Source organism: Rana temporaria, chromosome 2 (genome assembly GCF_905171775.1).
Source record: "Rana temporaria chromosome 2, aRanTem1.1, whole genome shotgun sequence".
Lineage (NCBI taxonomy): Eukaryota > Metazoa > Chordata > Amphibia > Anura > Ranidae > Rana > Rana temporaria.
In genome coordinates, this window is record NC_053490.1 from 11,085,469 (window position 1) to 11,109,744 (window position 24,276).

The window sequence follows — 24,276 nt, forward strand, 5'->3', positions numbered from 1 at the left end:
GCCAAGTTCCGGGTCTGTATACCTGTGCCCATTATGAGGGGTTCCCACCATCCCTGTGCTGAGTTCCCGGGTCTGTACACCTGCTGTGCCCATTATGAGGGGTTCCCACCTTCCCTGTGCTGAGTTCCCGGGTCTGTACACCTGCTGTGCCCATTATGAGGGGTTCCCACCATCCCTGTGCCAAGTTCCGGGTCTGTATACCTGTGCCCATTATGAGGGGTTCCCACCATCCCTGTGATGAGTTCCTGGGCCTGTACACCTGCTGTGCCCATTATGAGGGGTTCCCACCATCCCTGTGCTGAGTTCCCGGGTCTGTACACCCGCTGTGCCCATTATGAGGGGTTCCCACCATCCCTGTGCTGAGTTCCCGGGTCTGTATACCTGCTGTGCCCATTATGAGAGGTTCCCACCATCCCTGTGCTGAGTTCCTGAGTCTGTACACCTGCTGTGCCCATTATGAGGGGTTCCCATCATCCCTGTGCTGAGTTCCTGGGTCTGTACACCTGCTGTGCCCATTATGAGGGGTTCCCACCATCCCTGTGCTGAGTTCCTGGGTCTGTACACCTGCTGTGCCCCATTATGAGGGGTTCCCACCATCCCTGTGCTGAGTTCCCGGGTCTGTATACCCGCTGTGCCCATTATGAGGGGTTCCCACCATCCCTGTGCCGAGTTCTCGGTTCTTTACACCTGCTGTGCCCAGTATGAAGGGTTCCCACCATCCCTGTGCCGAGTTCCCAGGTTTGTACCCCTGCTGTGCACATTGAGGGGTTCCCACCATCCCTGTGCTGAGTTCCCGGGTCTGTATACCCGCTGTGCCCATTATGAGGGGTTCCCACCATCCCTGTGCCGAGTTCTCGGTTCTTTACACCTGCTGTGCCCAGTATGAAGGGTTCCCACCATCCCTGTGCTGAGTTCCCGGGTTTGTACCCCTGCTGTGCACATTGAGGGGTTCCCACCATCCCTGTCCTAAATTCCTGGGTCTGTACACAGTATGAGGGGTTCCCACCATTCCTGTCCTGGGTCCGTACACCTGCTGTGCCCATTATAAGAGGTTCCCACCATCCCTGTGCCAAGTTCCCAGGTCTGTACACCTGCTGTGCCCATTATGAAGGGTTCCCACCATCCCAGCTAGCCCTTTACTCAGACTGAGCCCCTGGAGTAAGCAAAGTTGTCCCTCTCCTCGTCCTTTACCATGGGAGGTGGACACATCCTCCCCTAAAACCTGGAGGTATTTTGTGTTGAGGTGTCGGCTTTACAATGACATTGGCACTTCGTCCTGAATGAACTGGAGTCCACAATTGCCAACTTAAAAAAAAAAAAGCCAAACTAATTTAATTAAACCTCTTGGTAACATTACAAGTCTGCATGAAAAAAAAAAATCCAGACCTGTCCTAATATAGATGGTGTCTCTTGGTCCTGCTGATCCTCTTGCATCCTCTTTGCAGCCATTTCCTGTCTACATGCTCTCCAGTGTCAGTTGGCATTTCCCAGGGGACGGGGTAACTGATGGTGACAACAGTGTGGACCATGCCTGTGTAACTTGTGCTGAAATGGCCACTTGTAGCCTTCATGGGGCCACCGCCCTGCTGCCTCCCTGTAACAGGAAGTGCCTGAACACAGACCTTCATGGCAGGATCGCTGGTGTTTATTTCAGACTGGGCAGCCAATGGTATTGATGGGGCGCTTGTCTCCTGTCCACCTCAATACCGTGAATCCGGAAAGTATTCACAGCGCTTCACTTTTTTCACATTTTGTTATGTTACAGCCTTATTCCAAAATGGATTCAATTCATTATTTTCCTCCAAATTCTACAAACAATATCCGATAATGTGAGAGAAGTTTGTTTGAAATCTTTGCAAATGTATTTAAAATAAAAACCGAAAAATGTACAGAAGTATCACAGGCTCCTCCCATGTACAGAAGTATCACAGGCTCCTCCCATGTACAGAAGAATCACAGGCTCCTCCCATTTACAGAAGAATCATGGTCCTCCCATGTACAGAAATATCACAGGCCCGTCCCATGTACAGAAGTATCACAGGCCCCTCCCATGTACAGAAGTATCACAGGCCCCTCCCATGTACAGAAGTATCACAGGCCCCTCCCATGTACAGAAGTATCACAGGCCCCTCCCATGTACAGAAGTATCACAGGCCCCTCCCATGTACAGAAGTATCACAGGCCCCTCCCATGTACAGAAGTATCACAGGCCCCTCCCGTGTACAGAAGTATCACAGGCCACTCCCGTGTACAGAAGTATCACAGGCCCCTCCCGCGTACAGAAGTATCACAGGCCCCTCCCGCGTACAGAAGTATCACAGGCCCCTCCCGCGTACAGAAGTATCACAGGCCCCTCCCGCGTACAGAAGTATCACAGGCTCCTCCCGCGTACAGAAGTATCACAGGCTCCTCCCGCGTACAGAAGTATCGCAGGCTCCTCCCGCGTACAGAAGTATCGCAGGCCCCTCCCGCGTACAGAAGTATCACAGGCTCCTCCCGCGTACAGAAGTATCACAGGCTCCTCCCACATACAGAAGTATCACAGGCTCCTGCCACGTACAGAAGTATCACAGGCCCCTCCCATGTACAGAAGTATCACAGGCCCCTCCCACGTACAGAAGTATCACAGGCCCCTCCCACGTACAGAAGTATCACAGGCTCCTCCCATGTACAGAAGTATCACAGGCCCCTCCCACGTACAGAAGTATCACAGGCTCCTCCCCATGTACAGAAGTATCACAGGCTCCTCCCATGCACAGAAGTATCACAGGCTCCTCCCATGTACAGAAGTATCACAGGCTTCTCCCCATGTACAGAAGTATCACAGGCCCCTCCCATGTACAGAAGTATCACAGGCTTCTCCCACGCACAGAAGTATCACAGGCTTCTCCCCACGTATAGAAGTATCACAGGCTCCTCCCATGTACAGAAGTATCACAGGCTCCTCCCATGTACAGAAGTATCACAGGCTCCTCCCATGTACAGAAGTATCACAGGCTCCTCCCACGCACAGAAGTATCACAGGCTCCTCCCCACGTACAGAAGTATCACAGGCTCCTCCCGTGTACAGAAGTATCACAGGCTCCTCCCACGTACAGAAGTATCACAGGCTCCTCCCCATGTACAGAAGTATCACAGGCCCCTCCCATGTACAGAAGTATCACAGGCCCCTCCCATGTACAGAAGTATCACAGGCCCCTCCCATGTACAGAAGTATCACAGGCTCCTCCCATGTACAGAAGTATCACAGGCCCCTCCCACGTACAGAAGTATCACAGGCTTCTCCCCACGCACAGAAGTATCACAGGCTTCTCCCCACGTATAGAAGTATCACAGGCTCCTCCCATGTACAGAAGTATCACAGGCTCCTCCCATGTACAGAAGTACCACAGGCTCCTCCCATGTACAGAAGTATCACAGGCTCCTCCCATGTACATAAGTATCACAGGCTTCTCCCCACGTATAGAAGTATCACAGGCTCCTCCCATGCACAGAAGTATCACAGGCTCCTCCCATGCACAGAAGTATCACAGGCTCCTCCCATGTACAGAAGTATCACAGGCTCCTCCCACGCACAGAAGTATCACAGGCTCCTCCCATGCACAGAAGTATCACAGGCTCCTCCCATGTACAGAAGTATCACAGGCTCCTCCCATGCACAGAAGTATCACAGGCCCCTCCCATGTACAGAAGTATCACAGGCTCCTCCCATGCACAGAAGTATCACAGGCTCCTCCCATGTACAGAAGTATCACAGGCTCCTCCCATGCACAGAAGTATCACAGGCCCCTCCCATGTACAGAAGTATCACAGGCTCCTCCCATGCACAGAAGTATCACAGGCCCCTCCCATGTACAGAAGTATCACAGGCTCCTCCCATGCACAGAAGTATCACAGCCTTTGCCGTGACACTCAGAATGGGGCTCAGGTGCCGTCTGATCATCCTTGAGATGTTTCTACAACTTGATTGGAGTCCACCTGTGGTAAAGTCAGATGACTGGACATGATTTGGAAATGCACACACCTGTCTATAGAAGGTCCCACAGGTATCAGTGCATGTCAGAGCACAAACCAAGCCATGAAGTCCAAGGAATTGTCTGTAGACCTCAGAGACAGGATTGTATGGAGGGACAGAAACATTTCCGAAGCATGGAAGGTCCCAATGAGCCCAGTGACCTCCATTATCTGTAAATAGAAGAGGTTTGGAACCACCGGGACTCTTCCTAGAGCGGACCACCCGGCTAAACTGAGCGATCGGAGGAGAAGGGCCTTAGTCAGGGAGGTGATCGGGAACCCGATAGTCACTCTGACAGAGCGCCAATGTATCTCTGTGGAGAGAGGAGAACCTTCCAACCATCTCTGCAGCACTCCACCAATCAGGCCTGTATGGGGGAGTGGCCAGACGGAAGCCACTCCTCAATAAAACGCACATGACAGCCCGCCTGGAGTTTGTATAAAGGAACCTGAAGGACTCCGACCATGAGAAACAAATTTCTCTGGTCTGATGAAATAAAGATTGAACTCTTTGGTCTAAATGGAGTCCACTCGTACCAATCAATCAGAGATCATTGCACATACGCCAGGAACTGATCACTGACAGGTCATTGCGCATACGCCAGGAACTGATCACTGACAGGGCAATGCGCATACGCCAGGAACTGATCACTGACAGATCATTGCGCATACGCCAGGAACTGATCACTGACAGATCAATGCAAATACGCCAGGAACTGATCACTGACAGATCAATGCAAATACGCCAGGAACTGATCACTGACAGGGCAATGCGCATACGCCAGGAACTGATCACTGACAGATCATTTCGCATACGCCGGGAACTGATCACTGACAGATCAATGCACATACGCCAGGAACTGATCACTGACAGATCAATGCAAATACGCCAGATACTGATCACTGACTGATCAATGAACATACGCCAGGAACTGATCACTGACAGATCAATGAACATACGTCAGGAACTGATCACTGACTGATCAATGAACATACACCAGGAACTGATCACTGACAGATCAATGCACATACGCCAGGAACTGATCACTGACAGGTCATTGCGCATACGCCAGGAACTGATCACTGACAGGGCAATGCGCATACGCCAGGAACTGATCACTGACAGATCATTGCGCATACGCCAGGAACTGATCACTGACAGATCAATGCAAATACGCCAGGAACTGATCACTGACAGATCAATGCAAATACGCCAGGAACTGATCACTGACAGGGCAATGCGCATACGCCAGGAACTGATCACTGACAGATCATTTCGCATACGCCGGGAACTGATCACTGACAGATCAATGCACATACGCCAGGAACTGATCACTGACAGATCAATGCAAATACGCCAGATACTGATCACTGACTGATCAATGAACATACGCCAGGAACTGATCACTGACAGATCAATGAACATACGTCAGGAACTGATCACTGACTGATCAATGAACATACACCAGGAACTGATCACTGACAGATCAATGCACATACGCCAGGAACTGATCACTGACAGGGCAATGCACATACGCCAGGAACTGATCACTGACAGATCAATGAACATACACCAGGAACTGATCACTGACAGATCAATGCACATACACCAGGAACTGATCACTGACAGATCAATGAACATACGCCGGGAACTGATCACTGACGGATCAATGCACATACGCCAGGAACTGATCACTGACAGATCAATGCACATACGCCAGGAACTGATCACTGACAGGGCAATGCGCATACGCCAGGAACTGATCACTGACAGATCAATGAACATACGCCGGGAACTGATCACTGACAGATCAATGAACATACGCCAGGAACTGATCACTGACAGATCAATGAACATATGCCGGGAACTGATCACTGACGGATCAATGCACATACGCCAGGAACTGATCACTGACAGATCAATGAACATACGCCGGGAACTGATCACTGACAGATCAATGAACATACACCAGGAACTGATCACTGACAGATCAATGCACATACACCAGGAACTGATCACTGAGAGGTCAATGAACATACACCAGGAACTGATCACTGACAGGTCAATGCACATACGCCAGGAACTGATCACTGACAGATCAATGCACATACGCCAGGAACTGATCACTGACAGATCAATGAACATACACCAGGAACTGATCACTGACAGGTCAATGCACATACGCCAGGAACTGATCACTGACAGATCAATGAACATACGCCAGGAACTGATCACTGACTGATCAATGAACATACACCAGGAACTGATCACTGACAGGGCAATGCACATACGCCAGGAACTGATCACTGACAGGGCAATGCGCATACGCCAGGAACTGATCACTGACAGGGCAATGCACATACGCCAGGAACTGATCACTGACAGATCAATGCACATACGCCAGGAACTGATCACTGACAGGGCAATGCGCATACGCCAGGAACTGATCACTGACAGGGCAATGCGCATACGCCAGGAACTGATCACTGACAGATCAATGCACATACGCCAGGAACTGATCACTGACAGGGCAATGCGCATACGCCAGGAACTGATCACTGACAGATCAATGCACATACGCCGGGAACTGATCACTGACAGATCAATGCACATACACCAGGAACTGATCACTGACAGATCAATGAACAATTGCCAGGAACTGATCACTGACAGATCAATGCACATACGCCGGGAACTGATCACTGACAGATCAATGAACATACGCCAGGAACTGATCACTGACTGATCAATGAACATACGCCAGGAACTGATCACTGACAGGGCAATGCGCATACGCCGGGAACTGATCACTGACAGATCAATGCACATACGCCAGGAACTGATCACTGACTGATCAATGAACATACGCCAGGAACTGATCACTGACTGATCAATGAACATACACCAGGAACTGATCACTGACTGATCAATGCACATACGCCAGGAACTGATCACTGAGAGATCAATGCACATACGCCAGGAACTGATCACTGAGAGATCAATGAACATACGCCAGGAACTGATCACTGACAGATCAATGAACATACGCCAGGAACTGATCACTGACAGGGCAATGCGCATACGCCAGGAACTGATCACTGACTGATCAATGAACATACGCCAGGAACTGATCACTGACAGGGCAATGCGCATACGCCAGGAACTGATCACTGACAGATCAATGAACATACGCCGGGAACTGATCACTGACAGATCAATGCACATATGCCAGGAACTGATCACTGACAGATCAATGAACATACGCCGGGAACTGATCACTGACAGATCAATGCACATACGCCAGGAACTGATCACTGACAGATCAATGAACATACGCCGGGAACTGATCACTGACAGATCAATGAACATACGCCAGGAACTGATCACTGACAGATCAATGCACATACGCCAGGAACTGATCACTGACAGATCAATGAACATACGCCAGGAACTGATCACTGACAGATCAATGCACATACGCCAGGAACTGATCACTGACAGATCAATGAACATACGCCAGGAACTGATCACTGACTGATCAATGCACATACGCCAGGAACTGATCACTGACAGGGCAATGCGCATACGCCAGGAACTGATCACTGACAGATCAATGCACATACGCCAGGAACTGATCACTGACAGGGCAATGCACATACACCAGGAACTGATCACTGACAGATCAATGAACAATTGCCAGGAACTGATCACTGACAGATCAATGCACATACGCCAGGAACTGATCACTGACAGATCAATGAACATACGCCAGGAACTGATCACTGACTGATCAATGAACATACGCCAGGAACTGATCACTGACAGATCAATGCACATACGCCAGGAACTGATCACTGACTGATCAATGCACATACGCCAGGAACTGATCACTGACAGATCCATGCACATACGCCAGGAACTGATCACTGACAGATCCATGCACATACGCCAGGAACTGATCACTGACAGATCAATGCACATACGCCAGGGACTGTTGCCCCTGCTATATGAGGCATAAGTGTGGCGTAACAATGTTAAGTATGGCCGGTGTTCCCGCGTCGAAATTTGACGCAATGAAGCAATGCACACTGGGAGCAATGCACACTGGGAAATTCCACGGACGGCGCATGCGCCGTTCTGCAAAAACGTCAATCACGTCGGGTCACAGTAGTTTTACATAAAACACGCCCCCCCCCCCCCGATCCGAATTTGAATTAGGCGGGCTTACGCCGGCCGATTTACGCTACGCCGCCGCAACTTACGGAGCAAGTGCTTTGAGAATACAGCACTTGCCCGTGTAAGTTGCGGAGGCGTAACGTAAATCGGATATGTTACACCGCCGCAGAGATACGCCGCTGGACGAGAATCTGGCCCTGAGAGATCAATGAACATACGCCAGGAACTGATCGCTGATAGGTAGATTCACGTAGAAGAGCCTAAACTTGCGGCGGCGTAGGTTAGCTAGGCAAGTACATGATTCTCAATGTACTTGCCTGCTAAGTTACGACGGCGTAGCCTAAAGCGGCGGGCGTAAGGGCGCCTAATTCAAATTTGTTTGAGGGGGGCGTGTTTTATGTTAATGAGGCTTGACCTCACGTTTTTTACGTTTTTTTTAAACTGCGCATGCGCCGGGCGCCTACATTTCCCAGTTGTGCATTGCGGCTAAGTACGCCGCACGGGCCTATTGATTTCGACGTGAACGTAAACTACGTAAATCCCGATTCACGGACGACTTACGCAAACGACGTGGCGGGAACGGCGGCCATACTTAACATTACTATTCCACTAGGGCCTAGCTCTAACTTTACGCGGCCTATCTCTTACGTAAATGGCGTAAAAGTACTGCGTCGGCCGGGCGTACGTTCGGGAATTGGCGTATCTAGTGATTTGCATATTCTTACGCCGACCGCAATGGAAGCGCCACCTAGCGGCCATCCAAAATATTGCAATCTAAGATAGGACGGCGCAAGCCGTCGTACCTTAGATATGTTTAAAGCGGTAGTTCACCCTCTCGTACTTGATGTTACCATCGAGACAGGCATTGTAGCGCGAGCTACAGTATGCCTGTCCCGATTTTTTTAACCCCGTACTCACCTCGTAGTCGTCCATCGTAGATTTCGGCTCCCGCGGGGAATGGGCGTGCCTATGGAGAGGGAAGGTGATTGACGGCCGGCCCTGGCACGTCACTCTCCCCGAAGACAGCCGGAGTAGGTCTCGGCTCTTCACGGCGCGTGCGCACAGGCTATGCGCACGCGTCGTGAAGACCAAGCCTATTTCGGCTATTTCCGGAGAAGCGTGACGCGCCAGAGCCGGCCGTCAATCATCCTCCGTCTCCAGAGGCACGCCCATTCCCCGGTATCTTCGATGGACGACTACAAGGTGAGTATGGGGGGAAAAAATTCGGGACAGGCATACTGTAGCTCGCGCTACAATGCCTGATTTAAAGGTAAAAGAAAAAAAATTATTTTTTTTCCCGTCGATAGGGTGAACCCCCGCTTTAAGTTATATCAGTTTGAGCATACGCTTAAACATAAGTCAGCGTAGATTCTGAGTTAGGTCGGCTTATCTACTGATAAGCCGACCTAACTCTTTCTGAATCTACCTATGAGAGGGCAATGCACATACGCCAGGAACTGATCACTGACAGGGAAATGTATATACGCCAGGGCGTTGCTATGGAGAGGTAAATAAACATTTGCTGGGTGTGGAAAGTGATCAGCAGCTGTCACTTTACACTTTACGGCGGTGGGCGGAGTCTATGTCTGCTAGCGTCGAGCTCCGCCTTAGCTAACTGGGCGGTGTCTTCCTCAGCCGGGGGCGTGGTCTGCCTTCCCAGGTGGGCGGTGTTCACGTTGCCTTTAGCTACGCGTGAGGTTGTGTCTCAGTTAGTCGCCTCAGGTTACCCGTTGGGTTAGAATAACGCTTTACGAGGACGTGCACTAGAGGCCGATTTTTCCCTCGGGCAATCGGAAGCCATTTTCTTTTTGCCTCTCCCTTCTACAGTAAGGAAATGCTCTACGAGAAAATGGCCGCCAGCAGACACCCTGTATCTTAGCCTTTAGTTTTGCTGCTCTGCTCGCTGTCATTTTTTAGTGCAGACTCTGGATAGGAGACGGAGAGGTTTGTTTACATTTCTGTGTGTGGGGGAGGGGAGGGGTGTCAGGACTTACAGCTGTGACCTCCCTACAGTATATGTCAGAGTTATATATAAATATAGGGAGGAAGGGGACATTAGAGTGTAAGCTCCTCTGGTGCAGACTGATCTGTCTTATTATTTGTACTTTCATACTGTATATGTCAGAGATATATAAATAGTAATAGTGGGTGGAACATGTAAGCGGAGCTTCTCTGGCGCTGAGCGATTCGTTTTTTTGTACATCACTATGGTATATATAAGAGCTATATATATAATGGGGAGGGGGATTAGAGTGTAAGCTCTTGCGGTGCAGACTGATCTGTCTCGTTATTTGTGCTTCCCTACAGTTTATATCAGAGCTATATAAATGAGGGGTGCACCGAAATGGAGATTTCAGAGCCGAAACAAAACCGAAATAACAAAACAAACCGAAAATGACTTTTTTTTCTTTTTCCCCCTATTTCAATTTTTTGATGGCCCAGTGGCTGCGTTTGATGGGCACAATGGCGGCAATTGATGGGGCAAACTGTCAGTGGCAATAATAATTGATGGTTACAGTGGCTGTATTTGATGGCACAGTGGCTGCGTTTGATGGGCACAGTGGCAACGTGTGTTGGCACAGTGGCTGCATGTGATGGCACAGTGGCTGCTTTGATGGGCACAGTGGCGATGTGTGTTGGCACAGTGGCTACGTTTGATGGGCACAGTGGCTGTGTTTGATGGCCCAGTGGCTGCATTTGATGGGGCACAGTGGCTGCATTTGATGGGGCACAGTGGCTGTGTTTGATGGGCACAGTGGCTGTGTTTGATGGGGCACAGTGGCTGTGTTTGATGGGCACAGTGGCTGTGTTTGATGGGGCACAGTGGCTGCATTTGATGGCATAAGTGGTTGCATATGATGAAAAAAGGTGACTGCATTTGATGGGGCACAAGTGATTGCATTTGATGGGGCACAAGTGATTGCATTTGATGGGGCACAGGTGATTGCATTTGATGGGGCACAGGTGGCTGCATATGATGGGAACAGTGGCGGCATTAGATGGGGCACAGTGGTGGCATTTGATTGGGCCCAAGTGGCTGCATTTGATGGGCACAGTGGCAGCATTTGATGGGGCACAGTGGTGGCATTTGATGGGGCATAAGTGGCTGCATTTGATGGGCACAGTGGTGGCATTAGATGGGGCACAGTGGTGGCATTAGATGGGGCACAGTGGCTGTATTTGATGGGCACAGTGGTGGCATTAGATGGGGCACAGTGGCTGTATTTGATGGGCACAGTGGTGGCATTAGATGGGGCACAGTGGCTGTATTTGATGGGACCTAGGGCCCACTTTTGATCTTGCACACAGGCCCGCTGATTTCATGATACGCCCCTGCCCCCAAAATTGGCAAAAAAATATTATTATTTTTTGGGGAGGTGTCCCTGAATGGCAGTTTGGAAATGTGGTCACCCTACTTCCACATCATTCACCCCCCCGACTTCCTCATCATTCACCCCCCGACTTCCTCATCATTCACCCCCCGACTTCCACATCATTCACCCCCCCGACTTCCTCATCATTCACCCCCCGACTTCCTCATCATTCACCCCCCGACTTCCACATCATTCCCCCCGACTTCCACATCATTCCCCCCGACTTCCACATCATTCACCCCCCGACTTCCACATCATTCCCCCCCGACTTCCTCATCATTCACCCCCCCGACTTCCTCATCATTCACCCCCCGACTTCCACATCATTCACCCCCCGACTTCCTCATCATTCACCCCCCGACTTCCTCATCATTCACCCCCCGACTTCCTCATCATTCACCCCCCGACTTCCACATCATTCACCCCCCGACTTCCTCATCATTCACCCCCCGACTTCCTCATCATTCACCCCCCGACTTCCTCATCATTCACCCCCCGACTTCCTCATCATTCACCCCCCGACTTCCTCATCATTCACCCCCCGACTTCCACATCATTCACCCCCGACTTCCACGTCATTCACCTCCGACTTCCACGTCATTCACCCCCCGACTTCCACATCATTCCCCCCGACTTCCACATCATTCACCCCCCAACTTCCACATCATTCACCCCCCGACTTCCACATCATTCACCCCCCGACTTCCACATCATTCACCCCCCGACTTCCACATCATTCACCCCCCCGACTTCCACATCATTCACCCCCCGACTTCCACATCATTCACCCCCCCGACTTCCACATCATTCACCCCCCCGACTTCCACATCATTCACCCCCCCGACTTCCTCATCATTCACCCCCCGACTTCCACATCATTTCCCCCCCCCCGACTTCCACATCATTCCCCCCCGACTTCCACATCACTCACCCCCCCGACTTCCACATCACTCACCCCCCGACTTACACATCATTCACCCCCCCGACTTCCACATCACTCACCCCCCGACTTACACATCATTCACCCCCCCCGACTTCCTCATCATTCACCCCCCGACTTCCTCATCATTCACCCCCCGACTTCCTCATCATTCACCCCCCCGACTTCCTCATCATTCACCCCCCGACTTCCACATCACTCACCCCCCGGCTTCCTCATCATTCACCCCCCGGCTTCCTCATCATTCACCCCCCGACTTCCTCATCATTCACCCCCCGACTTCCACATCATTCACCCCCCGACTTCCTCATCATTCACCCCCCGACTTCCACATCATTCACCCCCGACTTCCACGTCATTCACCTCCGACTTCCACGTCATTCACCCCCCGACTTCCACATCATTCCCCCCGACTTCCACATCATTCACCCCCCGACTTCCACATCATTCCCCCCGACTTCCACATCATTCCCCCCGACTTCCACATCATTCACCCCCCGACTTCCACATCATTCACCCCCCGACTTCCACATCATTCACCCCCCGACTTCCACATCATTCACCCCCCGACTTCCACATCATTCACCCCCCGACTTCCACATCATTCACCCCCCCGACTTCCACATCATTCACCCCCCCGACTTCCACATCATTCACCCCCCCGACTTCCACATCATTCACCCCCCCGACTTCCTCATCATTCACCCCCCGACTTCCACATCATTTTCCCCCCCCGACTTCCACATCATTCCCCCCCCCGACTTCCACATCATTCCCCCCCCCGACTTCCACATCATTCACCCCCCCGACTTCCTCATCATTCACCCCCCGACTTCCACATCATTCACCCCCCGACTTCCACATCATTCACCCCCCCCCCCCCAACTTCCACATCACTCACCCCCCCCCCCAGCTTCCACATCATTCACCTTGCATTCTGCACCAGCCACCCTCATGCCCTTCCCACCTCTTCCATCCTCCAATCCTTCCCTCACTCCACCCGCACTTCTGCCACGCTGAGGAGGAGGGGTTGGCACCACCATACACTCTGGTCCCGCACCCTCAATAGGTGCAGACACAGACTTGACAACCACACTTTCTGACACTGACTGGGAGACCACAGACGGGGGGGGGGGGGGGCACCGACACCACAGACCGGGGGGGCACCGACACCACAGACCGGGGGGCACCGACACCACAGACCCGGGGGGGCACCGACACCACAGACTGGGCGGGCACCGACACCACAGACTAGGGGGGGCACCGACACCACAGACTAGGGGGGGCACCGACACCACAGACTAGGGGGGGCACCGACACCACAGACTAGGGGGGGCACCGACACCACAGACCGGGGGGGCACCGACACCACAGACCAGGGGGGGCACCGACACCACAGACCAGGGGGGGCACCGACACCACAGACCGGGGGGGCACCGACACCACAGACCGGGGGGGGGGCACCGACACCACAGACTCGGCAGGGGCACCGACACCACAGACTAGGGGGGGGCACCGACACCACAGACCAGGGGGGGCACCGACACCACAGACCAGGGGGGGCACCGACACCACAGACCGGGGGAGCACCGACACCACAGACTAGGGGGGGCACCGACACCACAGACTAGGGGGGGCACCGACACCACAGACTAGGGGGGGCACCGACACCACAGACTAGGGGGGGCACCGACACCACAGACCGGGGGGGCACCGACACCACAGACCAGGGGGGGCACCGACACCACAGACCAGGGGGGGCACCGACACCACAGACCGGGGGGGCACCGACACCACAGACCGGGGGGGGCACCGACACCACAGACCGGGGGGGGCACCGACACCACAGACTCGGCAGGGGCACCGACACCACAGACTAGGGGGGGGGCACCGACACCACAGACTAGGGGGGGGGCACCGACACCACAGACCAGGGGGGGCACCGACACCACAGACCAGGGGGGGCACCGACACCACAGACCAGGGGGGGCACCGACACCACAGACCAGGGGGGGCACCGACACCACAGACCCGGGGGGGCACCAACACCACAGACCCGGGGGGGGCACCGACACCACAGACCCGGGGGGGGGCACCGACACCACAGACCCGGGGGGGCACCGACACCACAGACCCGGGGGGGCACCGACACCACAGACCCGGGGGGGCACCGACACCACAGACCCGGGGGGCACCGACACCACAGACCCGGGGGGCACCGACACCACAGACCGGGGGGGGGACCGACACCACAGACTGGGGGGGGGCACGGACACCACAGACCGGGCAGGGGCACCGACACCACAGACCGGGGGGAGACGACACCACAGACCAGGGGGGGACCGACACCACAGACTGGGGGGAGACGACACCACAGACCCAGTTTGTTTGATATTTCGGAGATGGTCGAATTTGTTACTATTTTATATCTGAAATTTGGATCATCCGAATTTCTGCATAACTCAAAATTTGTCAGAATTTCAATTCGCAAAACAAAACGAAGCACACGCGTCTAGTTGGAGTGTAAGCTGCTCTGGCGCAGACTGATCTGGGTCATTATTTGTACTTTATCATGGTATATGTCAGAGCTGTATAAATATAGAATGTTGGGGGCGGGGAGGGGGGGTATTAGAGTGTAAGCTCCTGTGGTGCACAGACTGATATGTGATGTTCTCCAGATACACCATGGCGGAGGCGGCAGTACCGGACGTGTCCACACTGTTCAAGCGGGAGCCCTGCGGCATGACGTACCGGATCCCGGCCCTCATCTACATCGAGCATCCCTCCATGTTTTTGGCGTTTGCAGAGAAGCGGTTGTCGCCCCGGGATCAGGACGCTCTGTGCCTGGTGATGAGGAGAGGAGTGGAGGCTCATGGGACTCTGCGGGTACGTTCTATTATCTGGACCCGGGTCAGGTAAATGGTAATGAAAACAGCCCAAAAAAATCCAAATCGTGGAAATTGCGATAAATTTGTATTCTTCTTGCTCTGCTAGGAAGCCCCCTACTTCCTGTATGAGCTGACAACCCCGGCCCGGATTCAGGTAGATTTGCCCCTTTGTTACGGAGGCGCAGCGTTTTTGCCCTGCGCCCCTGCAAATTTCCTGCGCTACCCGCGATTCACGGAGCAGTAGCTCCGTAAATTGCGTGTGCGCTGTGTAAACTTGCCCTGCGTAAGGGCGCCTAATGTAAATGATCCCGTAGGGGGCGGGAATCATTTAAATTAGGCGCGCCGAGTGTAGAGCGCATGCTCCGTCGGGAAACTTTCCCGACGTGCATTGCGGCAAATGACGTCGCAAGGACTTCATTTGCTTCAAAGTGAACGTGAATGGCGTCCAGCGCCATTCACGAATCACTTACGCAAATTACGTAAAATTCGAACGTCGCGACGCGGGAACGATGGGTATACTTTAGCATTGGCTGCCCCTGCTATTAGAAGGGGCAGCCTTACGCTAAACACGCCGTACGGAAACAACGTAAATTGCGTACGCAGGGCTCGCGCAACATTGTGAATCGGTGTTAGTATGCAATTTGCATACTATACACTGAGCACAATGGGAGCGCCCCCTAGCGGTCATCGCAAGAATGCAGCCTAAGATATGCGTGGCATAAGAGCCTTATACCACGCAGATTTTAGGCTGCAGTCGGCGTTACGATGTTCCTGAATCAGGAGCATTCGTAACGCCGGGGCAAGTAAGCAATTGCGCTGCGTAACTATGGTTACACAGGCGCAATTGCTTCTTGAATCCGGGCCACTGCCTCTGCAGAAGTGACATGCCAAGACGTGTTGTCACTAGGGATGCACCGATGCCAGCTTGAAAAAGTATTCACACCCTTTGATATTTTCCACATTTGTAGCTGGATTCAGGTACGGCGGCGCATCGTTGCGGCGGCGTATCTTATTTACACTACGCAGCCGTAAGTTTGCAAGGCAAGTACTGTATTTACAAAGTACTTGCCTGCTAATTTAGGGCGGCGTAGCGTAAATGGGGCCGGCGTAAGCGCGCCTAATTCAAATGAGGATGCGGGGGCGTGTTTTATGTATATTAACTGTGACCTGATTGACGTTTTTTACGAACGGCGCATGCGCCGTCCGTGTACATCTCCCAGTGTGCATTGCGGCAAAGTACGCCACAAGGACGTATTGGTTTCGACGTGGACGTAAATTACGTCCAGCCCTATTCACGGACGACTTACGCGAACGACGTAAAATTTTCAAATTTCGACGCGGGAACGGCGGCCATACTTAACATTACTAGTCCAGCTATTTGATGGAATGCCTGAAAATGCCTTACGTAAACGGCATATCTTTACTGCGACGGGCGCACGTACGTTCGTGAATAGGCGTATCTTACGATTTACATATTCTACGCCGAACTCAATGGAAGCTCCACCTAGCGGTCAGCCTAAAAATGACACTTTAAGATACGACGGTGTAAGACACTTACGCTGCTCGTATCTGAGCCTAATTTAAGCGTATCTGGTTACCAGAATACGCTTAAATTCACGTCGGCGCAGATTCAGACTTAGGCCGGCGTATCTACTCATACGCCGGCCTAAGTCTTTCTGAATCTGCCTATTTGTCATGTTACAACTAAAAACGTAAATATATTTTATTGGGATTTTATGTGATAGACCAACACAAAGTGGCACATCATTGTAAAGTGGAAGGAAAATGATAAATGGTTTTCAATTTTTTTTTTTACAAATATGTGAAAAGTGTGGGGGGTACATTTGTATGGTGCCCCCCGGAGTCAATACTTTGTAGAACCCCCTTTCTCTGCAATTACAGCTGCAATTCTTTTTGGGGATGTCTCTACCAGCTTTGCCCATCTAGAGAGGGACATTTCTGCCCATTCTTCTTCTTTGTAAAATATCTCAAGCTCTGTCAGATTGGATGGAGAGCGTCTGTGAACAGCAATTTTCAAGTCTTGCCACAGATTCTCAATGGGATTTAGGTCTGGACTGTGACTGGGCCATTCTAACACATGAATATGCTTTGATCTAAACCATTCCATTGTAGCTCTGGCTGTACTTTAGGGTCGTTGTCCTGCTGGAAGGTGAACCTCCCCCCGGTCTCAAGTCTTTTGGAGACTCTAACAGGTTTTCTTCTAAGATTGTCCTGTATTTGTCTCCATCCATCTTCCCATCAACTTTGATCAGCTTCCCTGTCCCTGCTGAAGTAAAGCATCCCCACCACATGATGCTGCCACCACCATGTTTCACGGTGGGGATGGTGTGTTCAGGGTGATGTGTAGTGTTAGTTTTCCGCCACACATAGCGTTTTGCTTTTAGGCCAAAAGTTCAATTTTGGTCTCATCTGACCAGAGCACCTTCTTCCACATGTCTGCTGTGTCCCCTCCCCCACATGGCTTTTTACAAACTACAAACAGGACTTCTTATGTCTTTCTTTCTCCAATGTCTTTCTTCTTGCCTCTCTTCCATAAAGGGCAGATTTGTGGAGGCACGACTAAGGCCGGGTACACACGAACAAACATGTATGGTGAAAGCGGTCCGTCGGACCGTTTTCACCATACATGTCTGCCAGAGGGCTTCTGTACGATGGTTGTACACACCATCGTACAGAAGTCCGCGCGTAAACAATACGCGGGGCGTGTCCGCGGTGTCGCCGCGTCGATGACGCGGTGTCGCCCCGACAATGACGCAGCGACGTGGGCGGCCCGCCTTTAAAATGCTTCCACGCATGCGTCGAAGTCATTCGACGCATGCGAGGGACGGCGGGCGCCTGGACATGTCCGAGCGGGCAGGATTCCAGCGGACGGTTTTAAAACAAGTCCAGGAATATTTGCCCGCTGGGAAAAGGCCCGGCGGGCAAATGTTTGCTGGAATTCGGCCCGCTCGCGCCCACACACGACCGAACATGTATGCTGAAACTGGCCCGCGGACCAGTTTCAGCATACATGTTTGGTCGTGTGTACGAGGCCTAATAGTTGTCCTGTGGACAGATTCTCCCCCCTGAGCTGTGGATCTCTGCAGCTCCTCCAGAGTTACCATGGGCCTCTTGGCTGCTTCTCTGATGAATGCTCTCCTTGCCCGGCCCGGTCAGTTTAGGTGGACGGCCATGTCTTGGTAGGTTTGCAGTTGTGCCATACTCTTTCCATTTTCCGATGATGGATTGAACAGAAGCTCCGTGAGATGTTCAAAGCTTAGAATATTTTTTTATAACCTAACCCTGCTTTGTACTTCTCCACAATGTTATCCCTGACCTGTCTGGTGTGTTCCTTGGCCTTCATGATGCTGTTTGTTCACTAAGGTCTTCTAACAAACCTCTGAGGGCTTCACAGAACAGCTGTATTTATACTGAGATTAAATGACACACAGGTGGACTCTATTTACTAATTAGGTGACTTCTGAAGGCAATTGGTTCCACTAGATTTTAGTTAGGGGTATCGGAGTAAAGGGGGCTGAATACAAATGCCCCCCCCCCCCCCCACACACACACACACACTTTTCAGATATTTATTTGTAACAAATTCTGAAAACCATTTATCATTTTCTTTCCAATCCATAATTATGTTCCGCTTTGTGTTGGTCTATCACATAAAATCCAAATAAAATACATTTACGTTTTTGGTTGTAACATGACAAAATGTGGAAAATTTAAGGGGTATGAATACTTTTTCAAGGCAATGTACTGTAAAGATGGTGATCAGCGACTTCTAGTGGGACTGTGATAGGTTGACGGGCCCTGGGACGGTCACTTACTGACACTGATGTCACCAGTGACACTAATACAGTGATAATACTGTACACCGACACTGTACTGATGACACTGGCTGGGAAGGGGTTAATATCTAGTGGCAATTAACGGGTTAATTGTAGGGTTGTCCCGATATGACTTTTTTAGGACTGAGTACAAGTACTGATACTTTTTTTTAAGTACTCGCCGATACCGATACTTTTTTTTAAATGTGTCCCCAAATGCAGCCTTGTCCCCCCACAAATGCAGCCATGTCCCCCCCATATGCAGCCATGTCCCCACCACAAATGCAGCCATGTCCCCCCCATATCCAGCCATGTCCCCCCCATATGCAGCCATGTCCCCCCCATATGCAGCCATGTCCCCCCCACAAATGCAGCCATGTCCCCCCCATATGCAGCCATGTCCCCCCATATGCAGCCATGTCCCCCCCCATATGCAGCCATGTCCCCCCCCATATGCAGCCATGTCCCCCCCCCATATGCAGCCATGTCCCCCCCCCATATCCAGCCATGTCCCCCCCCATATCCAGCCATGTCCCCCCCATATCCAGCCATGTCTCCCCCATATCCAGCCATGTCCCCCCCATATGCTGCCATGTCTCCCCCCATATCCAGCCATGTCCCCCCCCATATCCAGCCATGCCCCCCCCCATATGCAGCCATGTCTCCCCCCATATCCAGCCATGTCTCCCCCCATATCCAGCCATGTCTCCCCCCATATCCAGCCATGTCTCCCCCCATATCCAGCCATGTCTCCCCCCATATCCAGCCATGTCTCCCCCCATATCCAGCCATGTCTCCCCCCATATGCAGCCATGTCTCCCCCCCATATGCAGCCATGTCCCCCATATGCAGCCATGTCCCCCATATGCAGCCATGTCCCCCCCATATGCAGCCATGCCCCCCCATATGCAGCCATGTCCCCCCCCATATGCAGCCATGTCCCCCCCCATATGCAGCCATGTCTCCCCCCATATGCAGCCATGTCTCCCCCCATATCCAGCCATGTCTCCCCCCATATGCAGCCATGTCCCCCCCCCATATCCAGCCATGTCTCCCCCCATATCCAGCCATGTCTCCCCCCCATATGCTGCCATGTCTCCCCCCATATGCAGCCATGTCTCCCCCCCATATGCAGCCATGTCCCCCATATGCAGCCATGTCCCCCCATATCCAGCCATGTCTCCCCCCATATCCAGCCATGTCTCCCCCCATATCCAGCCATGTCTCCCCCCCATATGCTGCCATGTCTCCCCCCCATATGCTGCCATGTCTCCCCCCATATGCAGCCATGTCTCCCGCCATATCCAGCCATGTCTCCCCCCATATCCAGCCATGTCTCCCCCCATATGCAGCCATGTCCCCCCCCATGCAGCCATGTCCCCCCATATGCAGCCATGTCCCCCCCCCCATATCCAGCCATGTCCCCCATATGCAGCAATGTCTCCCCCCATATGCAGCCATGTCCCCCTTACCTGCATCCCGCCGCATCCCCGCTGCCGCCGCCTGGTTAATACGGGCGGGGAACATTACAGCTTTCATTTGAATAGCTGTAGTGATTTGCGCCGCCCTGCGTATAGACACTCCCCCCTGCTCGGGATTGGACAGTTCACCCGAGCAAGGGGGAGTGTCTATACGCGGCGAGGAAATGAAAGCTGTATTGTTCCCCGCCCGTATTAACCAGGCGGCGGGGATGCGGCGCGGTGGCGGCGGCGGCGAGGGGGGGGGTGGTATCGGATCCGGTATCGGGGGTATTTGCGGGAGTACAAGTACTCCCGCAAATACTCGGAATCGGTCCCGATACCGATACTAGTATCGGTATCGGGACAACCCTAGTTAATTGTGTGCCTAACAATGTGTAATGTGTGCTGATTTTACTTATTGATCTGGCTGTTTTTCTCCCTGCATTTCCGTTTGTAAACACAGAACTCTGTACTGTGATTGGCCACAGCCAATCAGCAGGTTTCAGACAAAATCGCTGCCTGAAATTTGCTGCGAAACTTGTGCTGTGGCCAATCACAACACGGGTCTGGAGGGGGGGGGTGCGTGCATGCGCGCCCCCAGACCAGAAAGCACACCGCAACGTTGCGGTGCCTGGCTCTACTGCTTGCTTGCTGTACCTCTACTGTGAGTGGGCCGGCAATAGGCTAAACTGAAGGGTTTTGTGGCTGTAATAAATGTATTATCATTTTCTTCCTCCAGTGGGAAAACATGATTACCTTGAAACAAGCCAAGCTACTGGACCACCGTACCATGAACCCGTGCCCGGTGTACGACAAGCACACCAGAACCGTCTTCCTTTTCTTCATCTGCGTCCGGAGAAACTGCTCAGAAATGAGGCAGATCATTACCGGCATAAACGCTGCCCGAATCTGCTACGTCACCAGCACCGACTACGGCAAATCCTGGAACTCCCTAGTGGACGTAACGGAGGACGTTCTGGGCAAGGAGCTGGAGAACTGTGCCACCGTGGCTGTTGGGCCTGGTCACGGAATCCAGTCCCTATCGGGAAAGCTGATAGTGCCGGCCTACCTCTACTACATCCACTCCCGTGTCTGCGGTCTACCCATTCCATGGAAAACCAAGCCTCACTCTTTCATCTTCTACAGTGATGACCATGGTAAAAGATGGCACAGGGGGTGCACCATTTGGCAACGGCAGACTGGCGAGTGCGAGGTGGCATATGTGTCCTGCTGCAACGGTCCTGACATGTTGTATTGCAGCGCCCGGACAAAAAAGCACTACCGGGTAGAAGCTACCAGTAGCGACCAGGCCAAGGGGTTTGACAGTTCTGATCTGTGCAGGAACCTTTGTGAACCACCCCATGGGTGCCAGGGAAGTGTGGTGAGCTACCAGCCCTTAGAGAGCCACCAAGAGGCAGATGACCTGGATGCTAAGTCTTGGCTGCTCTACTCCCACCCAACGAGCAAATATGAAAGGGTTGACTTAGGGATCTACCTAAACAAATCCCCACTGAAACCCACTGGATGGAACCAACCGTGGATCATTAACCAGGGCCCCAGCGGGTACTCCGACCTAGCCGTCTGCCAGGGCACACATGCATTTGGATGCCTCTTCGAGTGTGGCGTAGACGCTTGTGAAAACATCGTCTTTCGAAGGTTCACCGTAGAGGAGCTGTTGGAAAATTTGTCAAAACGTTAATCGGTTTCTTGTTACAACCTCCAATAAATGTTTGGAAACAATGCCGCGTCAGCTGTCTACAGACTACAAGTCCCAGCATGCCTTGTTCTTGTTTAGTTACTCTAAACATGGCTTTTTACTGTTACATTTAAAGAGACTCTGTCTCCAGACCAACACAAACCTTCCCATAAGATTCAATGAGCACTTAACGTATTTTAGGCATGATACTGACCCCCTCCCCCGTGTAGATATCAAAACTCCTAAGACTGCTGCTGGGTACCGCCATCTTGGATGTGATGTCAGCAGCCTCAACTTCATAGCTCCCCTGTATGCAGCTGGAGTAGAGTGACCACGTGTCCCGGATTGCCCGCGACAGTCCCGCATTTCGCAGGTCTTTTCCGGGCACATTTATTCCAGGACAATACAGTGTCCCAGAAGGAAACTGACAGCCACCCACCCGGGCCAATCTGATGCCCCCAAAAAAGGGCGCCACATCACCGCTTTACTCACCGACAGTACTTGCCCTGGCCGGGAATGCCTGGAGGAGCAAAATCCCCCGCCCCCCCTGCTTGTGATTGGAGAAATCATAAATCCCGCCTCTTGGCCCAGATTCTCAACCGAGATACGACGGCGTATCTCCAGATACGCCGTCGTATCTCTGCGTTGAGCCGTCGTATCTATGCGACTGATTCTTAGAATCAGTTACGCATAGATAACCATTAGATCCGACAGGCGTAAGTCTCTTACGCCGTCCGATCTGAATTTTCAATTTTCTTTTGCCCCGCTAGGTGGCGCTTTTGTCGAAATCCGCGTTGAGTATGCAAATTAGCTAGATATGCGAATTCCCGAACGTACGCGCGGCCGACGCAGTAAAGTTACGACGTTTACGTTAGGCTTTTCCCGGCGTAAAGTTGACCCTGGGTCTATGAGGCGCAGCCAATGTTGAGTACGGCCGTCGTTCCCGCGTTGAAATTTATAAAAAGTTACGTCGTTTGCGTAAGTCGTCCGCGAATGGGGCTGGGCGTAATTTACGTTCACGTCGAAAGCATGACGATTTGCCGACGTCATTTGGAGCATGCGTACTGGGATTCAGTCGCGGCCGGCCCATGCGCAGTTCGTTCGGCGGCGGGGACGCGCTTCATTTAAATGATACACGCCCCCTACCCGCCGAATTTGAATTCCGCCGGGTGATTTACGCTGCGCCGCCGCAACTTTACAGGCAAGTGCTTTGTGAATAAAGCACTTGCCTGAAAAACTTGCGGCGGCGTAACGTAAATGAGATACGTTACGCCCGCACATTTTTGCGCGGATCTACTTGAATCTGGGCCCTTGTGTCCAATCACTGTGGTGTGATTCGTTACAGCACAAGTGACTTTTTGGGAAGGGAGGGTGTCCCTGAATGGTAGTTTGGAAATGTGGTCACCCTAAGCTGAAGGGAGGTGCAAAGGAGCTGGGCCAGCGCAGACTGTAATCAAACACTCCCAGAAGAGGAGAAGGCAAGGAAGAAGGGGGATGTGCTAGGGAACTCACTCTTCTGGAGTCAGGGCCGCCATCGGGGGGGGGGGGGGTACAGGCATTACACCTGTCAGGGGCCCAATGGTCCCCAGGGCCCCTCACATGCCCCGGCCCTTACTGCCCCCTCCCGTTTTTTTTAATTATCTTGCGTCAGGAGAGAAGAGATTACACTTGTTACCCCAGAGGAACCCCTAAAAGTGCTACTGGGTGCCGCCATCTTTGAGGTGATGTCAGTAGCTCCAGCAGAAACCTCCCCATAAGATTCTTCGAGCAATAAATGTATTATAGGCATGACATTGACTACCTTATGTAGATATCCAGAAGCCCCAAGACTGCTGCTGCATCACAGTTAACCACTTAAGCCCCGGACCTTTAGGCAGCTAAATGCCCAGGC

The 24,276-nt window shown here is 52.4% G+C and overlaps 1 protein-coding gene across 2 annotated transcripts; it reads left to right on the forward strand.

The window, feature by feature from the left end:
- The first annotated feature begins 9,900 nt into the window (after positions 1–9,900).
- On the forward strand, positions 9,901–22,429 carry NEU3 (neuraminidase 3). Of its 2 annotated transcripts, XM_040339836.1 has the most exons (3): positions 9,901–10,135; positions 15,184–15,391; positions 21,429–22,429. In XM_040339836.1, exons 2-3 carry the CDS (start codon positions 15,191–15,193, stop codon positions 22,386–22,388), a joined length of 1,161 nt encoding a protein of 386 aa, XP_040195770.1. In that variant the 5' UTR covers positions 9,901–10,135; positions 15,184–15,190; the 3' UTR covers positions 22,389–22,429. The 2 variants fall into 2 exon arrangements, with proteins under 2 accessions (XP_040195770.1, XP_040195772.1); XM_040339838.1 differs by lacking the exon at positions 9,901–10,135 and having other exon boundaries at positions 15,343–15,420.
- Positions 22,430–24,276: the final 1,847 nt, after the last annotated feature.

What these genes read in the sequence shown, in the direction of transcription:
- NEU3 (XM_040339836.1), top strand. Translation starts at nt 15,191, where the DNA reads ATGGCGGAGGCGGCAGTACCGGACGTGTCCACACTGTTCAAGCGGGAG. An exon ending in AGGCTCATGGGACTCTGCGG is followed by an intron (nt 15,392 to 21,428) that starts GTACGTTCTATT and finishes TTCTTCCTCCAG; the next exon opens with TGGGAAAACATGATTACCTT.